The sequence below is a fragment of the Passer domesticus genome, chromosome 27, assembly GCF_036417665.1.
Source record: "Passer domesticus isolate bPasDom1 chromosome 27, bPasDom1.hap1, whole genome shotgun sequence".
Lineage (NCBI taxonomy): Eukaryota > Metazoa > Chordata > Aves > Passeriformes > Passeridae > Passer > Passer domesticus.
Genome location: NC_087500.1, coordinates 5,203,341 through 5,222,946, shown reverse-complemented (window position 1 = coordinate 5,222,946; position 19,606 = coordinate 5,203,341). Strand labels below are relative to the sequence as shown.

At 57.5% G+C, this 19,606-nt stretch overlaps 1 protein-coding gene across 13 annotated transcripts in view; it reads right to left on the bottom strand.

The window, feature by feature from the left end:
* Nucleotides 1-256: 256 nt before the first annotated feature.
* MAPT (microtubule associated protein tau) overlaps nucleotides 257-19,606 on the bottom strand; it is a 44,104-nt gene continuing 24,754 nt past the window's right edge. For 3 of the 13 annotated variants that reach the window (XM_064399832.1, XM_064399834.1, XM_064399838.1), the window contains 10 exons: nucleotides 18,403-19,227; nucleotides 16,335-16,381; nucleotides 14,177-14,303; nucleotides 13,628-13,678; nucleotides 12,951-13,216; nucleotides 9,223-9,315; nucleotides 8,984-9,076; nucleotides 5,724-5,805; nucleotides 5,466-5,578; nucleotides 257-2,990 (listed from right to left, as the gene is read on the bottom strand). In XM_064399832.1, the coding sequence (XP_064255902.1) occupies nucleotides 2,775-2,990; nucleotides 5,466-5,578; nucleotides 5,724-5,805; nucleotides 8,984-9,076; nucleotides 9,223-9,315; nucleotides 12,951-13,216; nucleotides 13,628-13,678; nucleotides 14,177-14,303; nucleotides 16,335-16,381; nucleotides 18,403-19,227 (1,913 nt within the window). In that variant the 3' untranslated portion in view covers nucleotides 257-2,774. Of the gene's footprint in view, nucleotides 2,991-5,465; nucleotides 5,579-5,723; nucleotides 5,806-8,983; nucleotides 9,077-9,222; nucleotides 9,316-12,950; nucleotides 13,217-13,627; nucleotides 13,679-14,176; nucleotides 14,304-15,374; nucleotides 15,522-16,334; nucleotides 16,382-18,402; nucleotides 19,228-19,606 lie in introns of all 13 variants that reach the window. The other 10 variants (XM_064399844.1, XM_064399836.1, XM_064399835.1 and 7 more) reach the window with 10 other exon arrangements.

Sequence of the window (19,606 nt, the reverse complement as noted above, 5' to 3'; positions counted from 1 at the left end):
TTCCAGCAGTTACTGCCAGCAAGAGGAGGAGCCCCTGGGCTGGGGGTTATTTTACATTTCTGGGGTTAACTGGGTGCTGCTGGTTCTCAGCCAGGGCCTGTTGGTGCTTCCTGGATCCAGCAGGCAGGATCCACCCCTCTGTGCCCCAGTTAGAAATGTGGGAGCTTAAAAAGTAAAAAACTGCAAACCAGTCCCTGATTCCGTGGCTGGGTCCCCCACCCCACGTCCCCCCATGCAAAAGAGGTGCCAATTACCATTATCGTAGTAATGACTTTATTTCCAAATTCACTTTTACGGCAACAGTGTAAACCAGTTGTTAAACACACGATACACTATGGACACCCACAGACAGAAGCTAAGCTAGAATGATACACTGAGATCAAACCTTCCCTCCCTCCCCGGCGCGGCGCGGGGGGCGCGGGGCTGCCAACCCCACACAGGCTGGCACCGACCTTGGCTAACACGCAGAATCTTTTGGAGTGCAGAAATACTTTTTTTTTTTTTTAAATCAGTGCCGGTTTTAACCCTTCTCAGACCCAAGATGTGTGTGGGGTAAAGGGAAAGCCGGGGGTCAGACCCTCGGGCCTGGGTCTGAACGCAGGGTTGGGGCAGGGGACGTGGCTCGGGCTGCTGGAGGGGACAGCGGGTGACGTGGTGGATGGAAAGGGCTGTCCTGGCACCCCACAGTCCCCCCCGGGCTGAGGACACTCAGGGTGGGAAGGGGCTGCTCCCTGGAGCTCGGTGCACACCAAGGCCGTGCCAGCCCTGGTGTCCCTCAGGGGCTGCACGGAGGGGACAGGGGTGGCACAGGACGGGCCAGCTCAGCTACCCCGTCCTGCAGCCCACAAGGGGGTAAGGAGGTGATGCTTTGAGGGTTCTCCCAACTTGCTCGTTCTACAAAGGACAAAAAGCAGGCGGCTCCTACAGCGCTATGGAGTCGGGGACGGAGCACAGAGTCTTACAATCATGGAGTCAAGTGAACGGAGCGAGTGACAAGCTGGACATGATGGTGCTGCTGGACCAGCCTCTCCCCAGCCATAAAGCAGCTCCTGGGGCTGCAGAGACAAGGGTTGGACCCCCCCAGACCATCTCCATCCACGGCCAGGCCTGCGGCAGCCCAGCCCTGCAGAGGGACAGGGCTGACAGCGGGTTCACAGCTCCTGTCCGGGGGAGGAATCGCTGCTCTGCCCTGGAACAGCTGCTCTGGCAGCCTCGGTGGCACCCAGCCACCACCCCAAGGACAAGCAGGGGGCCCTGACCCCCCGGCAGCCCTGTCGGACCAGGATTGCAGCCCTGGCTGGGAAAGCACGGCTTTCCCTGCGGCACAGCCCGGGGGTGCAGGGGCTTCTCTGCCCTCCCACCTCCAGCTGAACCCCCAGAGCTCGGTGGGGCCCCCGGGGGAGACAGGGCAGGACACACACAGCTGCACTGGTGGCATCTCGGCCTCTTTGGTTGTAGAGGGAAGGGGCAGGCAGGGACAGCCACAGGACCCCCTCATGCTCCCCGGGGAGCCACAGGAACAAAAGCAGCCAAAGCAATAAGTGGACTGGCTCCTGTCCCCTGAGTGGTGCTGGGGTGGTCAGGGCTGTGGGAGGGGTGGATGCTGCCAACTCACACCGGGGAGCAGAAAAGGGTTCAGAAAGGGGGTTCAGAGCCAGGGAGCTGCCCCCGGGCTGGGGGAGCTGCTGCCGCCTCCCCCGCGTCCTGCCGGGGTCTCACCGCTGCCACCGGCGCAGCAGAGCCATGGAGCTGCCACCTCCGCCATCGCTGAGCTGACCTTGCAGGGAAAGAAAAAGAACAACCCAAAAGTGTCACAAGCTGCAGCACCCAAAGCCAGGAGCCATCGCAGCCCTGGAGCTGTGAGTGCCCCTCCTCCGAGCTCGCCCCGGCAGACATGCGGTGCCGGGCTGGGCACCGGGGCCGGCCGGGCTCCCCGGGCCCCCGGCTGGGCTGCGGCGGAGCCGGCGCGGGGCAGCTCAAAACTACTTAACAGCATTTATTATTTTTTTTTTCTTTTAAACACATGCTCGTTTATGAAAACAATCACCCTGGCACGGTCCAAGCATATACAGACAAATCTACTCTACGACACGAGGGGCTGCCAAAGGAATGGGGAAAAGCCTCTACTCATCCACTCAGCGGTTCCAGCACAGCCACGGAGAGGGGAACGGCCCGTCCGGGGCCCCTGGCGGCGGGCACCCGGCGTCGCCAGAACTCCAGCTGCCGGAGCTGGGAGCGGGTTAGGGGGTACCTGGCCGTTATCTTCATACACATCTCGGCTTTCGGAAATAAAAAAAAAAAGGTTTCTTCCAAATCAGCAGGCAAATTTAACGGGAGCGAGGGAGGGAGGCAGGGCACCTCCCCGCAGCCAGCGGCAGGACACGAGCTGGGCGAGGTCGCAGCCCCGTCCCGGCAGGGCCACCCGAGCTGCCGCGGGGTGCTCGGTCAGCGCCGTGCTGTGGCCGCCCCCCGGGCCCCCTCCCCGCCTTGCCCCGGCAGGGCTGGGGCGGCGAGGGGGAGCGCGGGCACGGGACGGGCTGTGCGCTCCGAGGAGCAGGGGGAGAGGAGGTTTTGTACCTCATAGTGTCACTGATTTTGAAGTCCTGGAGCTAGAGCTGAATGAACAGTAAAAGCAGGTTAAATCATTAACCAGTTAGGGGGACGGGGAAGCAGCTGTAAAAGGAACAGAGGAAGAAGGCCAGATTATTATTTTTGTTTCTTTTCTTTGTCGTTTCCTTTCCTCGTCTTCTCTCCTGGTGGCCGCCGCGCCGCGATCACAAGCCCTGCTTGGCCAGCGAGGCGGACACCTCGTCGGCTAGCGTGGCCAGCTGGGGGGAGTCCACCAGGTTGATGCTGCCGCTGGAGGAGACGTTGCTAAGGCGGCGCGGGGAGGCATCTCCGGAGATGGTGGGCGACTTGTAGACGATTTCGGCGCCGTGGTCGGTCTTGGCTTTGGCGTTCTCGCGGAAGGTCAGCTTGTGGGTCTCAATCTGTGAGGGAGAGGAGGGAGGTCAGGTGTGGCTATGATATTTTAGGAAAAATCCTCTGCTAGGATTTTTCCCGTCCTGAGGAGCTGAGAGCCTTGGTAAAGAAATGTAAACAATAACTGTGGAATGCCACAGGTGCATCTTCCATTAGTCCATGTGGATTGTTTTCAATTAGTGACCAATCACAGCCCCCTGTGCCAAGGCTGTGAGCAGTCACAGGATTTTGTTATGCATTCTATTCTATTCTATTCTATTCTATTCTATTCTATTCTATTCTATTCTATTCTATTCTCTTCCTATTCTATTCTATTCTATTCCTATTCTATTCCTATTCTATTCCTATTCTATTCCTATTCTATTCTATTCTATTCTATTCTATTCTGTTCTGTTCCAATTCTATTCTATTCTATTCTATTCTATTCTATTCTATTCTATTCTATTCTATTCTATTCTATTCTATTCTATTCTTGTTCTTTATAACCTTCTAATCATCTTCTCTCTCTGTTCTTTTAGTATAGTTTTAATGTAGTATTTTAATATAATATATAACATCATAAATCAGCCTTCTGAGGAAAACAGAGTCAAGCCTCGTGTCCCCACACATAGAGTGTTCACCTCAACAGTCAGGGGACAGAGGGACCTGCCAGGTGTCTGCTGAGAGGGGGAGCAGAGCTCAGAGCAGTGACCCAGCGTCCCCAGTGCCCCAGGCACCAGAGGGAACAGCAGGACCTGAGCATCTGGGTGCTGCCAAATCCTCTCCAGGCGAGGTCCTGGGTCCCAGGGGGCAGAGGGCACAGCCTGGGCTGCTCCCACTCCCCTGGCAGAGATCATGGGGGCACACGGCACGTGAAGCTTCCCCTGAGCCCACGGAGCTGCTCCCAGGAGCCAAACCCCTCTCCCGGTGAACTGGATCTGCTTTGCTACTTACAGGTGCCCTCCCCAGCCGAGTGCAAGGCTGGGGGCTGGCTCTCCGTGGGGGTGAGTGGCTCCAGCACCAGGGCCTGGAGCCCAGCGGGGTCTGGGCTCGGGGTCCAGGTCTTGTCTTCCTTGCCTTTCTCTCTCTACAGGTGAAGAAACCCACCCAGGGCAGTGGGGGGCAAAAAATGCATCAGCAACAAAAACCATGATCCAAGAAATGTCAGCCAGAAGGAAAAAGACAAAAAATATAGAGAAGAAATAGAAAACTGGGGAAAAAAAGATCTGAAAAACAGGGCCATTCACTGACTCATAGAAAGAAGAGTGGCTGCCTTTGGAGCCAGGGAGGAGAACTCCCCAGGAACAGCACAGGAGAGCACAGGGACTTGGGCAGAGCAGGGAACACCCAGGCAGACCTGGCACAGGAACCAGAGCTCAGCCTAAAGAGCTGTGGGCTGTGAGTGCCAATGTGGATCTGTGTGCCACAGAGCAAGGAGGGGGCCTGGGACATGGAGAGGGGCAGCAGAGCTGCAGCTGGGCTCAGTTACAGCCAGAACCTCCTCCAGGCTGGGAGGCTGAGGTGGGGATGCCACCGCTGGGTCAAAGCCTTGCAGAGAAACTCCCCTGCAAAGGGCAAGTTCTTCAAACTACGGCCCAGTGAATGTGCCAGGATGTGAGAGAGCCATCACTGGAGTCACAAAACCGATGGCACAAGGCTCAGTGAAGCACAGGGGAGGCTGATGCACGGCAGAGAGAAGGGTAAGGAAGTCAAGCGGTCCCGCAGTCAGAGGCCAGCTGGAGGTGAGAGCTGGAGCTGCACAGAGAACACGTGGCCAAGAACAAAGTGCCAAAACACAGGAGCTGAAACAGAACCTTCCCCTCCCGTTGAGACAAAAGTGCTGCAAAAACAAGCAAGATAAAACCCGCTGTTCCCTGGGGAAGCTGCACCCCGCGTGTCGCCGGGCTGGAGTCTCAGCTCTGTGCTTACCTGATGTCCTCACCCCCCTGGCTGCTGGGGACTTGGTGGCCTTGCAGCCCAGCTGTGGGGCTGTTTTATTTGGACAAACCTCACTGAAGTCACCATCAAAGCCTTGGTGGGAACAGCTCAGCCCCAGCTCACTTCCCTGACCCGAGTGCCTTTTGTCTCTCAATTTAATCCCCCACACACTCCCCTCCCTTCACAAACCCTCGGTCAGGAAGGAGAAATCACCCTCTGAAGGGCCAGTTTGCTGCAAAGTCCCCTGCTCTAAAGAAAGCTGAGCCTTTAATGCTCCACTTTCACTGGGGATCCAACACCTCTGCACTGCCCAGCTGCCAGCTCTGTGTCACAGCCTGGCACCTGCTGATGGTGACACTTCGTGGGAAGAGTCTGAGACACTAAAAACCTCAGAGGCAGCAGAAAGAGCAGGAAAACCACAGCAGAGGCTGTCATGGCTGGTGCTCACTCAGGGGGCCACAGGCCCCGAGGGACAGAGACATCCTGGCAGCAGTGCCCCCTCTCTGTCCCCTGTCCCCTCAGCTCACACCCACAGCAGCACACGCCTGTCCCCAGGGCCCCTTTACCTTTTTATTGCCTCCTCCAGGGACGTGGCTGATGTTATCTAGGGACCCGATTTTCGACTGCACCTTATCTTTGAAGTCCAGTTTCTCAGATTTCACCTCCACCTGGCCACCACCTGCAGGAGAAAGAGTGAGAGGAGGCTCAGGAGCTGGGAACAGCACCCAGCACTGCACTGGGCTGCTCCAGCCACTGCCTCCCCTCGCCCCCCTGCCCCTCCCCAGCCCTGTGCCCCTCTCCACACCCCGTGGGGCTGGGGGTACCTGGTTTGTGGTGGATGTTGCCCAGGGAACCACATTTGGATGTCACATGGCTCAGGTCGACTGGCTTGTAAACGATTTGCACCTGCCCGGAGGAGAGAGGAGAAGGGGATGAGCTGGGGGCCAGCGGGGGCAGCTGGGGAGGGGGAGCACAACACACAGCAGCACCTGAGCTGGACTGGAGGGAAAGGACAGCTCCAGCCCCAGGAGGATTAATGACACCAAAGAAACTGCCATCAGAAATGGGAGATCATTAATGCCCGTGTGCAGGAGCCTCTCAACATGTCAGCATGCACGAGATCACCTCTCCACAGAGGGGGGAGTAGAGGCAATTTTAAAGTGCTCGAGTGAGAGAGAAAGTGGAGTGGTGATTAATTTAAGATTTGCATACACATCATCCAAAAGGAGGAGATATACCAGAGAGAAAACGTAAAAAATAAATACCTTTTCTGGTGTAAAACATAAAGCTTATGTCCACAAAAACTGAAAGAACAGAAATGATCAATGTGCACAGAACTTTCAAAAGAGTGACCAAAATATGCATTTCTGAAAAATGCTGTAACGGAAATAAGGGTTAAAAAAAAACCAAACAAAAAAACAAGGCAAAGCAAAATCTAAATATCTGGAGTTCACATCATAGAAATTAAAATGGCAATTATAAAGTATTGAACCACAACAGCATTCTGTGACATTTAAGCTCTGTTTTGATGTGCTTTGCCCATGATGTCTCTGAAGGTTCCAGCAATTCCAGGGACCCCCCCCCCTGTCCCCAGAGCAGGTGGGGCCGGTGGCCTCGTGGCAGGGACACCGGGGACACGGGACACACACAGGGACAGCAGGGCTGCAGGGCTGGGCAGCAGCACACAGCAGGGAGGAGCCTGGCAGCAGGCACACACACGGCAGGAGCAGGAGACAAGGGGCAGGAAACATCCCCAGGAGCCCCCAGGTGACCCTGGAGCCTGCTCTGGGGTCCCAGCAGCACAGGCTGTGCTGGGGCTCAGCTCTGCTGGGTTTGGGGGGCTGTGCAGGAGAAATGGCATCACCCACACCTCCAGGCTGGCTCTGGCACAGCCTGCACTTCCCGGGGAGCATCTGCTGCTCTCTGTGGCAGCACTGCAGGGGTGATGCTCTCAGCAGCCCCAGGAGGATGTGCCAGCACCAAGGGAGCTGTGCAGAGGAGCTGAGTCCTCCCAGCAGCACCAAGGACCCACTGCAGCCTCTGCTCCCCATCTCAGCACCCCAGGCTGGCCCAAAAGCCCCAGGGGAAGGTGCAACCTGCAAACCTGCAGTCCTCAGGTTGGCCCCAACGCCCTCAGAGATTGTCACAGCCCTGAGAAACAACCCTCACCCCACCCCGGAGCCAGGAACAGGAGGAACAGCCCCAGGCACAGAGCCCTGCTGACCTGCCCTGTCTCTGCTGCTCACACAGACCAAAAGGCACGTTTGACAGGAGACAGAGAGGGAGAAAAGCAACCCCCCAGGGTCTGGGAGCACACCGTGGACACAGACGTGGAGACAGCGCAGGGAAAAGTCACATCTCTGATGCACTTGGGCAGGAGAGGAGCTGGACTTGGTTGGAAAGCAGGAAACAGACCCAAAAAGGGCAGCTGGTGCCTTTCTGATCCCAGCTGTGGCCCCAAAGGGTCTCTCAGCAATTCAGGCACCACTGAGACCTGAGTCCTCTGGTTTCCAGAACAAGCAGTCAGCAATTGGAACTTTCTGCTCTCATTCCCAGTCCCTTTTGTGACTCTGTCATCCCTTCCCATCCTGCTGGGGAGCAGAGGAGGATCCTCCCCATTTTAGCAAGAAAGGAAAAGGGGAACAGAGTTGTTTGCGTGGGAAAACAGTGCCAGAGACCTGGGGATCCCACCCCTCAGCATCAGCAGTGCCAAGGCCAACTCCTGCCGGAGGCACCCCTGGGCAGAGCACCCACAGGCTTCAAAATCCAGGCACCAACCCCTCTGGAAGCAGGGATGGTGGGCAGAGGGTGCTGCTGCCAGGGGGTTTGGGTCCCAAAGGCCACTGGAGCCCTGGGGTCTCTTGTTGCCCCCTCCCAAGGGGCCCAGCCCAGCCCCAGGACAGGCAGACCCTCTGCCCTGCCAGCTCTGCTCCCAGAGCTGCTGCAGCCAGGCAGAGCCCGTGGGGTTCCCAGTGCTGGCAGGGCCTGGGGAGGGATCACAGGTGAAAATTCAGGTAATTCTCAAGCCAAAGCAAAGCCCACGGTGTGAGCTCTGTGGAGGAAGGCACCAGCTCATCACCAGCCACAGCTCGGGGGATCTGTGGCCAGCACCAGCTCCTGGTCCACCTCACCCTGGGCAGCCCAGGCAGAGCAGGAGCCCGGAGTGAGGAAGAGGAGCAGCCCTGGAACTGCTTCACAGGAACAGCCATGGAACTGCTTCTGAGCTCTGCAGAGCAGCCCTCTGGCCTGGGAGCTCACTGCAGACTGACACCAAGCTGAAGCCAGAGGCTGCAGAGCCAGCTGTGTCCCTGTGCTCACCTGCCAAGCCTTCTGCAGGGCTCAGCTTCTCAGGGAGATCAAGAAAAACCCATGGGGAAGATCTCAGAGCATCCCACAAGCCCCAGTGACACTGTCTGGGGTCCCAGGGATGTGCCTTCCTCGGCCCAGCATCCTGCCTGGACCCAAACTGCCTCCAGCTGTAAATCCACCAAGCTCTGTGGAGCTTCTCCAGGTTTCTGGCACAGTAACTGAAAGCTGAGTCTGGTATTTGTGTGGGAACAGCTGGAAATGCCAGTGTTCAAATCAATTAGCTCAACCATACTTCAGGCTCAGCCCCCGTGGGCGCTGCTGGACACATTCATTAGCAAGGAGAAACTTAATATTTGCATGGATCATACTTGCCTGATGGGAATGGGCACGTTCTCATGTTGGGCAGGATCATGTCCAATTTAGCAGCACATTGAGCAATGAGGACTGGGTCTGCTCATGAACCTACCCATCTCCTGCATCACCCTGTGCCAGGGGCCCCATCCCACAGCCCAGGAGGCTTTCAGCCTCCCAGGAGTGGAGTTACTGGGAGGTTTGGTTACAGACGTGGTTTGGACACGGGGCAGTTAGTTCTGTCCATGGCTGGCATGGCCAGGACTTGTTAGGGATCATTTTTGGGTGAAGGGGGTTAAATGACAGCACGTCCCCAATGGCTATGTGACAGCAGCGTGGCTGCAGATAGCATTGGTGATTAGTGTAACAACATGCCACTAAAATCAGGGTTATTACAGTGCATTCAAAGTGTGAAGGTACTCACACTGCCTCCGCCCGGGATGTGTTTGATATTATCCTTTGAGCCACACCTGGATTGAACGCTGCTAAAGTCCAGCTTCTTATTAATTATCTGCACCTTTGGTAGCCAGAAAAGAGTCATTGCACGTCACCAATAGCTATCTGATGGCAGGGTCGCTGCAGATAGCATTGGCAGTCAGTGTACACAACATGCCACTTATCAGCAGAAGTGAGATAGAGCATTGAAAGTGTGAAGGTACTCACACTGCCTCCGCCCGGGATGTGTTTGATATTATCCTTTGAGCCACACTTGGATTGAACGCTGCTAAAGTCCAGCTTCTTATTAATTATCTGCACCTTTGGTAGCCAGAAAAGAGCGTGAGAAACAACATGACCATCTGCAGCTTGACCATGTGGTACAGCCCTAAAAGCAGGAGCCTGCCTTCCAGTGCCAGCAGGGAAAAGGAAAATCTCTGCCTTGCTGCACAGATTTGTCTGTTCCTGGGCTGGAAAGGGAAGGTGGAGCTGGGCAGGTTATAGCTGGGGACTGGAGAGGCCTGGGGAGTGCTGCAGCCCTGGGTCCCAGGCCACAGACACACAAAAAGCCAGCTCCAGCCTGGATCCTTCCATGGAACAGAACAGGGAACCCACTGGAGGCAGGGCTGGGGCTCCACCAGGGCTCAGGGACCCACCAGGGCTCAGAAACCCAGCTCCTGCAGAGCCAGAGGAATGAGGAGGGATGGAGCTGAGAGAAAAGTGCCTGCCCAGCTCCAGCTCCCTGCCAGTCCCCTCCTGGGCCAGGCACACCTTGGGCAAACAGGAGCCACTGGCCAGGCTGGGCAGCAGGAGAGCTGGGAGAGGACACCCAGCTCTGCTCTGCACAGGGCTCACACTCCCTGCACAGCTGCCAAGAGAAAGAAAACACTGCCAGGGATGCAGCCCAGTCCCAGGGATGCAGCACAATCCCAGGGATGCAGCCCCACCCCAGGGATGCAGCCCAATCCCAGGGATGCAGCCCAGTGCCAGGGATGCAGCCCAATCCCAGGGATGCAGCCCAATCCCAGGGATGCAGCCCAATCCCAGGGATGCAGCACAATCCCAGGGATGCAGCCCCACCCCAGGGATGCAGCACAATCCCAGGGATGCAGCCCCAGTGCCAGGGATGCAGCACAATCCCAGGGATGCAGCCCAATCCCAGGGATGCAGCCCAATCCCAGGGATGCAGCCCAATCCCAGGGATGCAGCCCAATCCCAGGGATGCAGCCCAATCCCAGGGATGCAGCTCAATCCCAGGGATGCAGCCCAATCCCAGGGATGCAGCTCAATCCCAGGGATGCAGCCCCAGCCCAGGGATGCAGCCCAATCCCAGGGATGCAGCCCCAGCCCAGCACTGTGGCACATTCCTGTGGAGCCCCTGGTGGGTGGGAGTGGGGCTGGGAAGGGCTGGGGCCACACGGGAGCCACTGGCAGCCACAGCCCCAAAGCCCTCCCTGCACGCTGACCTCTGCTCACAAAGCTGGCCCCACTCAGGGCTGTTTTCCCCCCTGGCTGTGGAGGGAGCTGCCCTGGAGCCACCCCGGGCACCCGAGCAGCTCTTCCAGACAGCCCCGGGGTGAAGACAACCCCTGCTCCTTCCCCGCACACCCTGGAGTGGCTTGACAACCCCCACAGTGTCAGTGCAGGTGGCAGCCACAGGTCTGAGCCTGTGACAGGGACCACGAGAGCCCCCAGCAGTGCCACCTCCCCGGGCACAGACACTCCTGGTGGCACCATCCCGAGCTGAGTGCTCCATGCCAGCGCCCCAGCCCCAGCCTGCTGTGCCAGGAGAGCCCCCTGCAGTGCCCTGGCTCTGCAGCACCACGGCTGCCTGTGCCTCCAGCGGGATTTTCCGAGCTGACACCAAGCAACCCCCCAAACCAGGACCCAGCTGAGCCATGCCAGGCCGTGCCAGAGCAGCCCTGGGTGCTGCAGCCACAGCAGAAGTGCTCAGGCCATGCAGGAGCACAGGCAGAGCCCTGGCCTGGCTGCTCCTGGCGTGTGGCCCGTGCTCCCTGGCTTGCCCAGGCTGGGGGCTGCAATCTGCACGGGCAGCAGGCTCCAAACCCATTTCTGAGCACCTAAAATCAATGTCTGGGATCAGCCCCTTCTGCTCCAGCTGCAGCCGTTCTGCTGGGAGCAGAACCCCCAGCAGAGCATCCAGCCATCCTCCCCTGCAAAGAGCAAGGAACTGTCCCAAATTCAGCTGCTCTTACTCTTGCAGCAACAACAAACAGAGAAGCAGAGAGGGGGAAAAAACAACTTGTAAAAGCTGGATTAAAAAAAAAAAAAACAAACAACCAAGCAAATAATTTAACTATTTTCCAGTAAACAAGGGTTCCTTCTAAAGTCCCTGGAGAAAAGGGTTTGTGGGGGTGGGAAGAAAAACCCATGTCTTGTGCTAAGTGGGCAGGAGCCCCCCAAAAAAGGACACTCATGTGCTGCTGTCTCATGACCAAGAGCCCTGCCCAGGCTCCAGAGCCCCCCTGGATGGTGGCACAAAGCCAGTGAATCGCCAGCCACGGTGCAAAATGCCTGGAAAGGCCGTGGAGAAGCAGGCTGCCATTGCACAGGAGGCAGAGGAGCCAGCTCAAAGCCTCCCCCCACGCCAAAGGGGGACATTCAGAGCCACCGAGGTACCTGCTCACAAAATGCCATGCACAGCACTCAGGGAACGTTTGTTCTGGCTCTGCAGGGTCTGCAGCCAGGCAGTGCCACCCCAGGTCAGGCAGTGCCACCCCCAAGACAGGCAGTGCCACCCCCAGGACAGGCAGTGCCACCCCAGAACAGGCAGTGCCACCCCCAGGACAGGCAGTGCCACCCCCAGGTCAGGCAGTGCCACCCCCAGGTCAGGCAGTGCCACCCCAGGACAGGCAGTGCCACCCCCAAGACAGGCAGTGCCACCCCCAGGACAGGCAGTGCCACCCCAGAACAGGCAGTGCCACCCCCAGGACAGGCAGTGCCACCCCCAGGACAGGCAGTGCCACCCTAGCACAAGCAGTGACACCCCAGAACAGGCAGTGACACCCTAGGACAGGCAGTGCCACCCCAGGACAGGCAGTGCCACCCTAATACAAGCAGTGTCACCCCCAGGACAGGCAGTGTCACACCCAAGACAGGCAGTGCCACCCCCAGGACAGGCAGTGCCACCCCAGAACAGGCAGTGCCACCCCCAGGACAGGCAGTGCCACCCCCAGGACAGGCAGTGCCACCCCAGGTCAGGCAGTGTCACCCTAGGACAGGCAGTGCCACCCTAGCACAAGCAGTGACACCCCAGAACAGGCAGTGCCACCCCCAGGACAGGCAGTGCCACCCCAGGACAGGCAGTGCCACCCCAGAACAGGCAGTGCCACCCCCAGGACAGGCAGTGTCCCCTGCCAGGCTTGCAGAATTCAACCCAAGACCCTCGTTCCCAAGCACTTGGAGCCCAGAGGTCACTTTGCTGGTGAAAGAACTTTTCTGGGAGTGCAAAGTGTCTGAAAGGACAGAAGTGCCACCAGTCCTGGCCGTGCCACCCCGCACTGTGCAGCCAGACAGCACAACACAACCCAAAACCTTGCCAACAGAGCTGGATCCAAAATCCCAATGTCTGGAAAATGTGGGGTCCGAGCCTGAGACCCTCAGAAGGAGCAGACAGACCTTCCTGTCCTCTGCTGGAAGGACTGCTCCAGGCACAGGGTGGCATTCAGAAACACAGCCCTGCCCTGCCACCCCTCAGGGCTGCAGCTCACAACCTGCCTGGGCACCTCCAGGGAGTGCCAATCGCCCATGAGACCTCACCAGGAGCTCTGTGTGGGACAGCTGAGCCAGGCGAGGAATTCCAGGCCAAGCATCCAAGGCAGAACCTCGCGGGTGAGCAGAGCCAGGCTGGCACCCCGGGCACTGCCCTGCTGCTGCTGCAGGGAGCCCCTGGCAGCCCAGGGCACAGGGCAGGGCGCAGAGCCCGCGTTGTTTACCTTGCCACCGCCGGGCTGGTGCTTCAGGTTGTCGGTGGAGCCGATTTTGGACTTGACGTTCTTGAGGTCGGGCATGGGCGCGGCCGCCGGCTGCACGCGGGTCTTGGCGGAGGCGGGAGATTTCGGGGGGGTGCGAACCACTGCCACCTTCTTGGGCTCCCTGGCTGGTGGGGTGGGCAGAGAGGGGGTGCGGGAGCGGCTGCCCGGGGTCCCGGGGGAGCCGGGGCTGCTGTAACCGCTTCTGTCTCCGGACTTGGGCTGCTCACCTGCAGTTTGCACACAGGAGAGCCCCCCGGTCAGCAGCACCCCCCTGCTGCCCCTGGGGGCTGCTCTGCCTCGTCCCAGAGCCCACCCGACAGCCCAGGGCAGGGGGAGGGCGGTGGCTGCGCTTTCTTCTACTCCGTTTTGAAGGAAAAACTGTGATTTAAAGGCAATTTCCTAACATCCCAGAAGGAAGATGGTCTCCACTGGCTGGATGGTCAGTAAGACTCCCCACCCGAGCGTGGCACGGTGAGTTACAGACAAAAGACACTCAGAACCACTTTTCTATTAGAAATTTGGAAGCGCTTTCGCAAAATTATTTCCTGTAATTAACTAAGGCTGGTCGCTGAGCAGCTTAGCACTGTCCCCACTTTGAAAAGGAAATGAAAGAAGAAAAGAAGACCCTTAAACATCACCTTTCTCAGTCTTTGCTGCTGCAGGAGGTGGCTTTTTCTGCTCCTTTCTGCCTGTTTAGTGAATGAGAAAGATGCTTAAACATAATAAAGCTGGAAAATTAATTGATTTAAGGTTTTATGCAGCTCTGGTTAAGTATGAAATATATGTATACATCCAGTGAAATGCACCATTTTAATGGAAATTCACAGTGCCTGATGCTTTCTGGGCTTTTCTTCTCTGAGCATAATGGGCTAATCTCCATTCCTGCAATCGAAGAATTGATCCTCTTGCCCCTGCTCTTTGTGAATATCACCAGAGAGAAAACGAGCAGATGGATTAAAAAAAAACGGAGCTGCCTAAATCTTCCAAATTTGAGGAAATCCCTCAGGATAAAGCAACTGGCCTCTGCTACACACGGGAGACTGCAGGGACACAGGCACTGAGCAGCACCTGGAGGGGCTGGACCCAGAGGGAACGGGTGCCAGGACAGGGCTGGGTTTGGTCACCGCCCCCTGGCACTGCCCAGCAGCACCACCCAGGCACCAGCACACGCTGCCACCGTCACCTACCGGAGCTGGGAGGGGTCTTGGGGGCCGTGGGGGTCTTGGCAGGGATGCGGGTGGCGTTGCTGGAGTTCCTCTGCGCCTGCCCCGCGCGCGCCGCGCCCGTCTTGGAGCCACCCCTCGCCTCCGGGCCCTGGGGACACACAGGGACGTCAGGGACAGGCTGGCACCCCTCAGAGAGGAGTCAGGGACAGGCTGGCACCCCTCAGAGAGGAGTCAGGGACAGGCTGCCACCCCTCAAAGCAGGGTCAGGGACAGGCTGCCACCCTCACTCAGAGTTAGGGACAGGCTGGCACCCCTCACTCAGAGTTAGGGACAGGCTGGCACCCCTCACTCAGAGCAGGTCAGGGACAGGCTGGCACCCCTCACTCAGAGTTAGGGACAGGCTGCCACCCTCACTCAGAGTTAGGGACAGGCTGTCACCCCTCACTCAGAGCAGTAAAACCCTCCCACTTTTCCCTGGGATTCCCCACACCTGGAATGTGCCTGTTCACACCTCGTGGCTGTGACCTTTCCCAGGTGAGCCCTTGGCCTCAGCCACGCCATGCTCTGCACCCTCACACCTGGCTCAGCCACACCTCAGCTCTCTAAATCTCATCCTTTGGCTTCCCCTGTTCTGCCAAAATTTTGTACAGAAGATAAATTCTGTGTTTGTGTATGTCATGTAATGTATATGTGTAAAAATATGACATCTGTGAGTGGCACAGAGAAGGATCCCTGGCAGTGCCCAAGGCCAGGCTGGATGGGCTTGGAGCAGCCTGGGACAGTGAGAGGTGACCCTGCCATGGCAGGGGTGGCACTGGATGAGCTTTAAGCTCATTTCCAACCCAAACCATGCCAGGATTTTGTGCTTCCGTGTGCCCTGCACCCCCTGTGCCTCCCCTCACCGTGGGTGTGTTTGTGCCTGAGTGCCACCAAGGGTGAAAGCTCTGAGGCTCTGCTCACCCTGCAGGGTGTGCTGCAGCACCTGCAGCCCTGGCACGGCTCAAACCCCCCCTGAGACACACACAGAGCTGCCAAAGGGGCACGGGCACGAGGGGCCTGGCTGGGGGCACGGGGGCACACCTGCAGCAAGGAGCCCTTTGTGCCCCCAGAACCGAGCCTGCCTTCACCAGGGCAGGGAGCCCACTCCCCTCTCCAGGGCCAGGGCTGCCAGGAACGCCTCCAGCTCTGCCCTGGCCTCTCTCCCAGCCCAGCCCCTTACCTTGGCTTTATTTTCCTGCACTCCTGAGCTGGCAGGGCGGGGGGTGGCAGGACAGGCTCCTTTGGAGGCACTGGCAGGGCTGCAGGGGGCTGCGTGCCCCAGGGGGGGCACGGAGCCAGGGGGCTTGGCAGGGCAAGGTGAGGGTTTCTGGGACATGGAAATGAAATAAGATGGGAACAAAAACAAAAGGAAATCAGCGTGGGAGGGAAACCAAATGGGATCAGCGACAATAAATAGGATTGGAAGGTGCAATACAGGGTGTGGGGTAGGGACTGCCAGGGCTGTGCGTAGAGAAATAACCAATTTCAGTGTTAGAAAATAATTCTATTCCTTATTTTTAACTCTTCACCCACTGTATTTCCCCTCAGCTTGTCCATTAACCCACTCAGGCACTAACCAGGAGAATGGCCAGCTGAGCTAAACCTCCTCCAAACTGCCAGAGTGACAGATATTGTTTAGCTGCTGGGATTTACCCACTATTAAACTCTGTTCCTCACCCAGAACACAACCCAGCATCTTTTTTGGGGGGTGTCCTGTGCAAGCCAGGAGCTGGATTTGATGATTCTTGTGGATCCCTTCCAACTCAGGATATTCTACGATCTGCAAGGCCTAGATTATTTAATTTAATGTTTTAATTACACGTTTTGCTCTTTCCCCAGTGCAGTTTTGAGTCTGCCCCAAGGTCAGCTGTTGCTTTTTAGTCCTGGGCTGATAAAATGCTTTCTCTAACCTCCCACCCAACCCCATGAGCCACGTGCTTGATTTAGATTTGGACCATTTCCTCACCCTCAAAGAACCCATGGATTGCACCATCCAAACCCAGGGGAGGGAAAAAAAAATAAAAACACTCTTGAAAACAAATGGAAAAATGGAACATAATGGGAAGAGGTACAACAGCAGGGCAGGAGAGGAGCCAGGAACAGGGACAGGTGTCACCCCTGGTGTTGGTTTTTAGCTTACCTTGGGTTTCTTTTCATCAGCTTCAGTCCCTTCCTTGTCAACACGACCTGGCAGATGGAAACACACAGTTACACCTCTGGGGCCTGGTCATACAGCCCAGAGATGACAACACACTGCTGGGGTGTTCCCTGCCCCTGCTCTGCCTTCAGCTCAGTACTGCTCTCAGAAATGTGACAGAGTCAGCACTTCTTGCAGAAATCTTCCACCACTCCACAAACACATTCCTTCTGTGCCAGCAGATGATCCTGTGCTAGTCAGCACTGGGAGCAGACACACCAGGGAGGTTTGTGAGGGAGCACTTCGCCCAGATTTCCACCCAGCTCCTGCAGGATCCATCCAGCTCAGCACAGAAAGTTCCCTCCAGCCCTGCACAGGAGTCTCTGAAACACCCACTTGTTCTGACAATGATAAAAATAGAGACCCAGGCTGAAGGCAGCCCCAGCCCAGCAGCACTGTGATCTCTTTGAGGGGCTTCTTCAGTTGGTGTTGCAGAGCACTTTTATCCCTGGCTGCTGTTAATTCCCTTCTCTCCTGACAGGCTGCTCTCTGCCTCCCAGCACAGTGCCCCTTCCACCTGGCTCACTCTAATTAGGAGATTAGAAATGGGGAGGAGATAAAGTTTGTACTCCAAGGCACTCATAACAAAGCCCTTTCCCCCCCATCTTCAACTAATTGGGAGGAGAAGCTGCTGATATTCCCCCAGTGCTGGGAAACTTGTCCTGGGGGATCAGCCCTTTCCTGGTGACATGGACAGTGCTGTTAACCCAGCCCTGACCCCTCCCAAATTCAGCTGAACTGCACATGGAGCAAGGCTGGAGCCAAGCAGCCACCAAGCATCTCTGTCTTTGAAGGGAAATACCATGAAAAAATTCATTTTCTATAGAATCAGAAGCTGGCTGGCCCTGGGCAGTGCCTCCCCACCCTGCTGTGGTTCCAGGCTCCAGTGCAAGCCATGCCAGTGCCCTGCAGCACACGAGTGAAGCTCCCCACAGGGAACAACCAGAAATATGTTATGAGCTTTGGCCCCGGCGGAAAAAGCTCCATCAACAATTTCTGTGTGAGCCCCGCAGCAAAGGCACAAGCCCAGCAGCATTCCCAGGCCCATGGGAGCAGCCAGGGCAGCCCTTGGAGTGTGGAGCTGGGGGAAAAGGCAGAGCTTCCCCCAGGACCTGCCCTGGAGAGCCAGGGCTGAGGTACCACACGTGTCCTGCTGCCCTGGCTCCTTAGCACAGCTCACAGCACCACAGCTGGGCCCCTGGGACACTCCTGAGAGGTGGAAAACACAAAGGAAAGGTCTAAGGGATGCTGGAGCACTCAGTGGTGAGCTCAAAGCTTTACCCAGGGCTGTCCTGCCAGCCCCACACACTGTTGAGATGCCTCCAGACAGGCAGCTCCTGCTGAGCCCGCAGAGCCAGCACTGTGCTGGCTCACCCAGGGACACCCCATCAGAGCTGGGGTGGCAGCAGGATGCTTTGGAAGAGCAGTGGACATGCCTGGCAGTGGGGAAAGGTCCTGCTGGCTGCAGGCTGTGCCTCCAGCAGCAGTCAGTAGCAGATATTTGAGGGGAAAACACAAGAAACAGGATCAGCGTGGGGGCTTTTCCATGGTTAGACCAGCCATCCTTGCCTTTTTCCTCCTCCCTCCTCTTTAGGAAAGCCAATTCCAAGAGTTATTTGGAGCAGGCATGCAAACCAGTGGCACCAGTGTCCTGCTGGAACAAGCTGCACACGCCAGGTGAGCCCCACTCCACCATGCCAGAGCTCCTCATCTTCTCAGGGAAGGTGCCAGCTGGGAGTTCAGGCACTCACCCAGCAGATCCAAGGAAATCAAAACAAAAACAGGTGAAAAAAAGCATGATTAGGGACACGCCAGCACCATGCAAGGCACGCAGGACGGCAGCACAGGGGTCTGTCAATCCAGGCCAGGATTGAGAAAAGAGGGAAGGGCAGGGAGGGAGCAGCAGAGCCCTGGGTCAGTCCCAGCACGGTCCAGGCCCTCTCCAAGCAGCAGGAGGAGCCGAGGTGGCAGCAAGCTGCAGTGTGGATCAGGCAGCAGCTGGAGCACACACCTTTGAGCAGGGGGACACGAGTGGCCTTGTCTGCCGCCGGCCCGCCCGGCTTCCTCCTGGGCCGGCGCGCCCCTGCGGCCAGCACAGCCTCTCCCACAGCAGCACCTTCATCCTTCACATCATCCTCTGCCTCGGCAGGGGGCTTGGCTGTCCCTAGCACGGGCTCAGAATCTTCTCCCTGCCCAGGCCCAGCCTGTTTTTGGGAGACACTTGCAGAAGGCTCTGACAGGGGGGTGTCTGGGCCTCCTTCTCCGTCCAGCAGCTCTCGCTTCTCCTCTTGGTCCTCTCCTGCTTTATGTGACTCAGCTTCCACCAGCAGTGCCTCTGGGGTGTCTCTGAGGACAGCTTTGGACTTGTTTTCTCCATCATATTCTTCACGAGTCTCCTGGGCAGCTGCTGGACACGAGCCCTTCTCAGGCCCCAGAGCAGCACGCTGATCCACGAGGGAAGGCAAGCCCTGCCCAGGGGTTTCATCAACATCCTCATCCCTGGAACCTTCTTTGACCGTGGCTGTGGCACACAGGGGAGATGATGGTCCATCTTTGTGGTCAGCCGTGCCTCCTGCTGCTGCCAGGCCCAGCTGTGGCTCTGCACTGCTGCCTTCTGTGCCTGCCTGGTGCCACGGCTCGCTGCTGCCTCCGGAGCCTTGGTACATCTCCAGGGGGATTGGGATGGTGACCTCGATCCTGGTGGCAGCTGCTGCTGGAGCCTTGCTTTCACGGGACAGAGGTGGCTGCTGAGGCCCCAGCCCCTGCTCTGGGGGCTGGCTGGAACTTTTTCCTGCCTCCTGAGGGCCAGGCTGGAGCTTCGGAGAGCTCGGCTCGCCTGGAGTTGAAGTCGTGGGGTGTGAAGCATGGGCAAGAAATTAGCACAGGCATGTCAAACATCACGTAAAGTGAGAGATTCACCATTTCTACTGGCAATCCAGAGATAAAAGCAGTCCCACCCCGCCCCACTGAACAGACAGCTGGCTCCTGCAGTGGCTTTTGCCTTTAGAGAACTCTGATCCCCATGGGAATCAGGAACAGCTCCTGGCTCGGAGGTGGCCAGGTTCACCCTGCCCTCCTTGAGCTGGTTTAGCTGTAGACATTTCCAGAAGCCAGGAACATTCCCATTTTCCCTACCACCACCACTGCACCATCAGTTTGCTGGGCAGTGCCCACCTCTCCTTGCCCCAAGGCCGGAGCCCTGTCCTCCTTCCTGA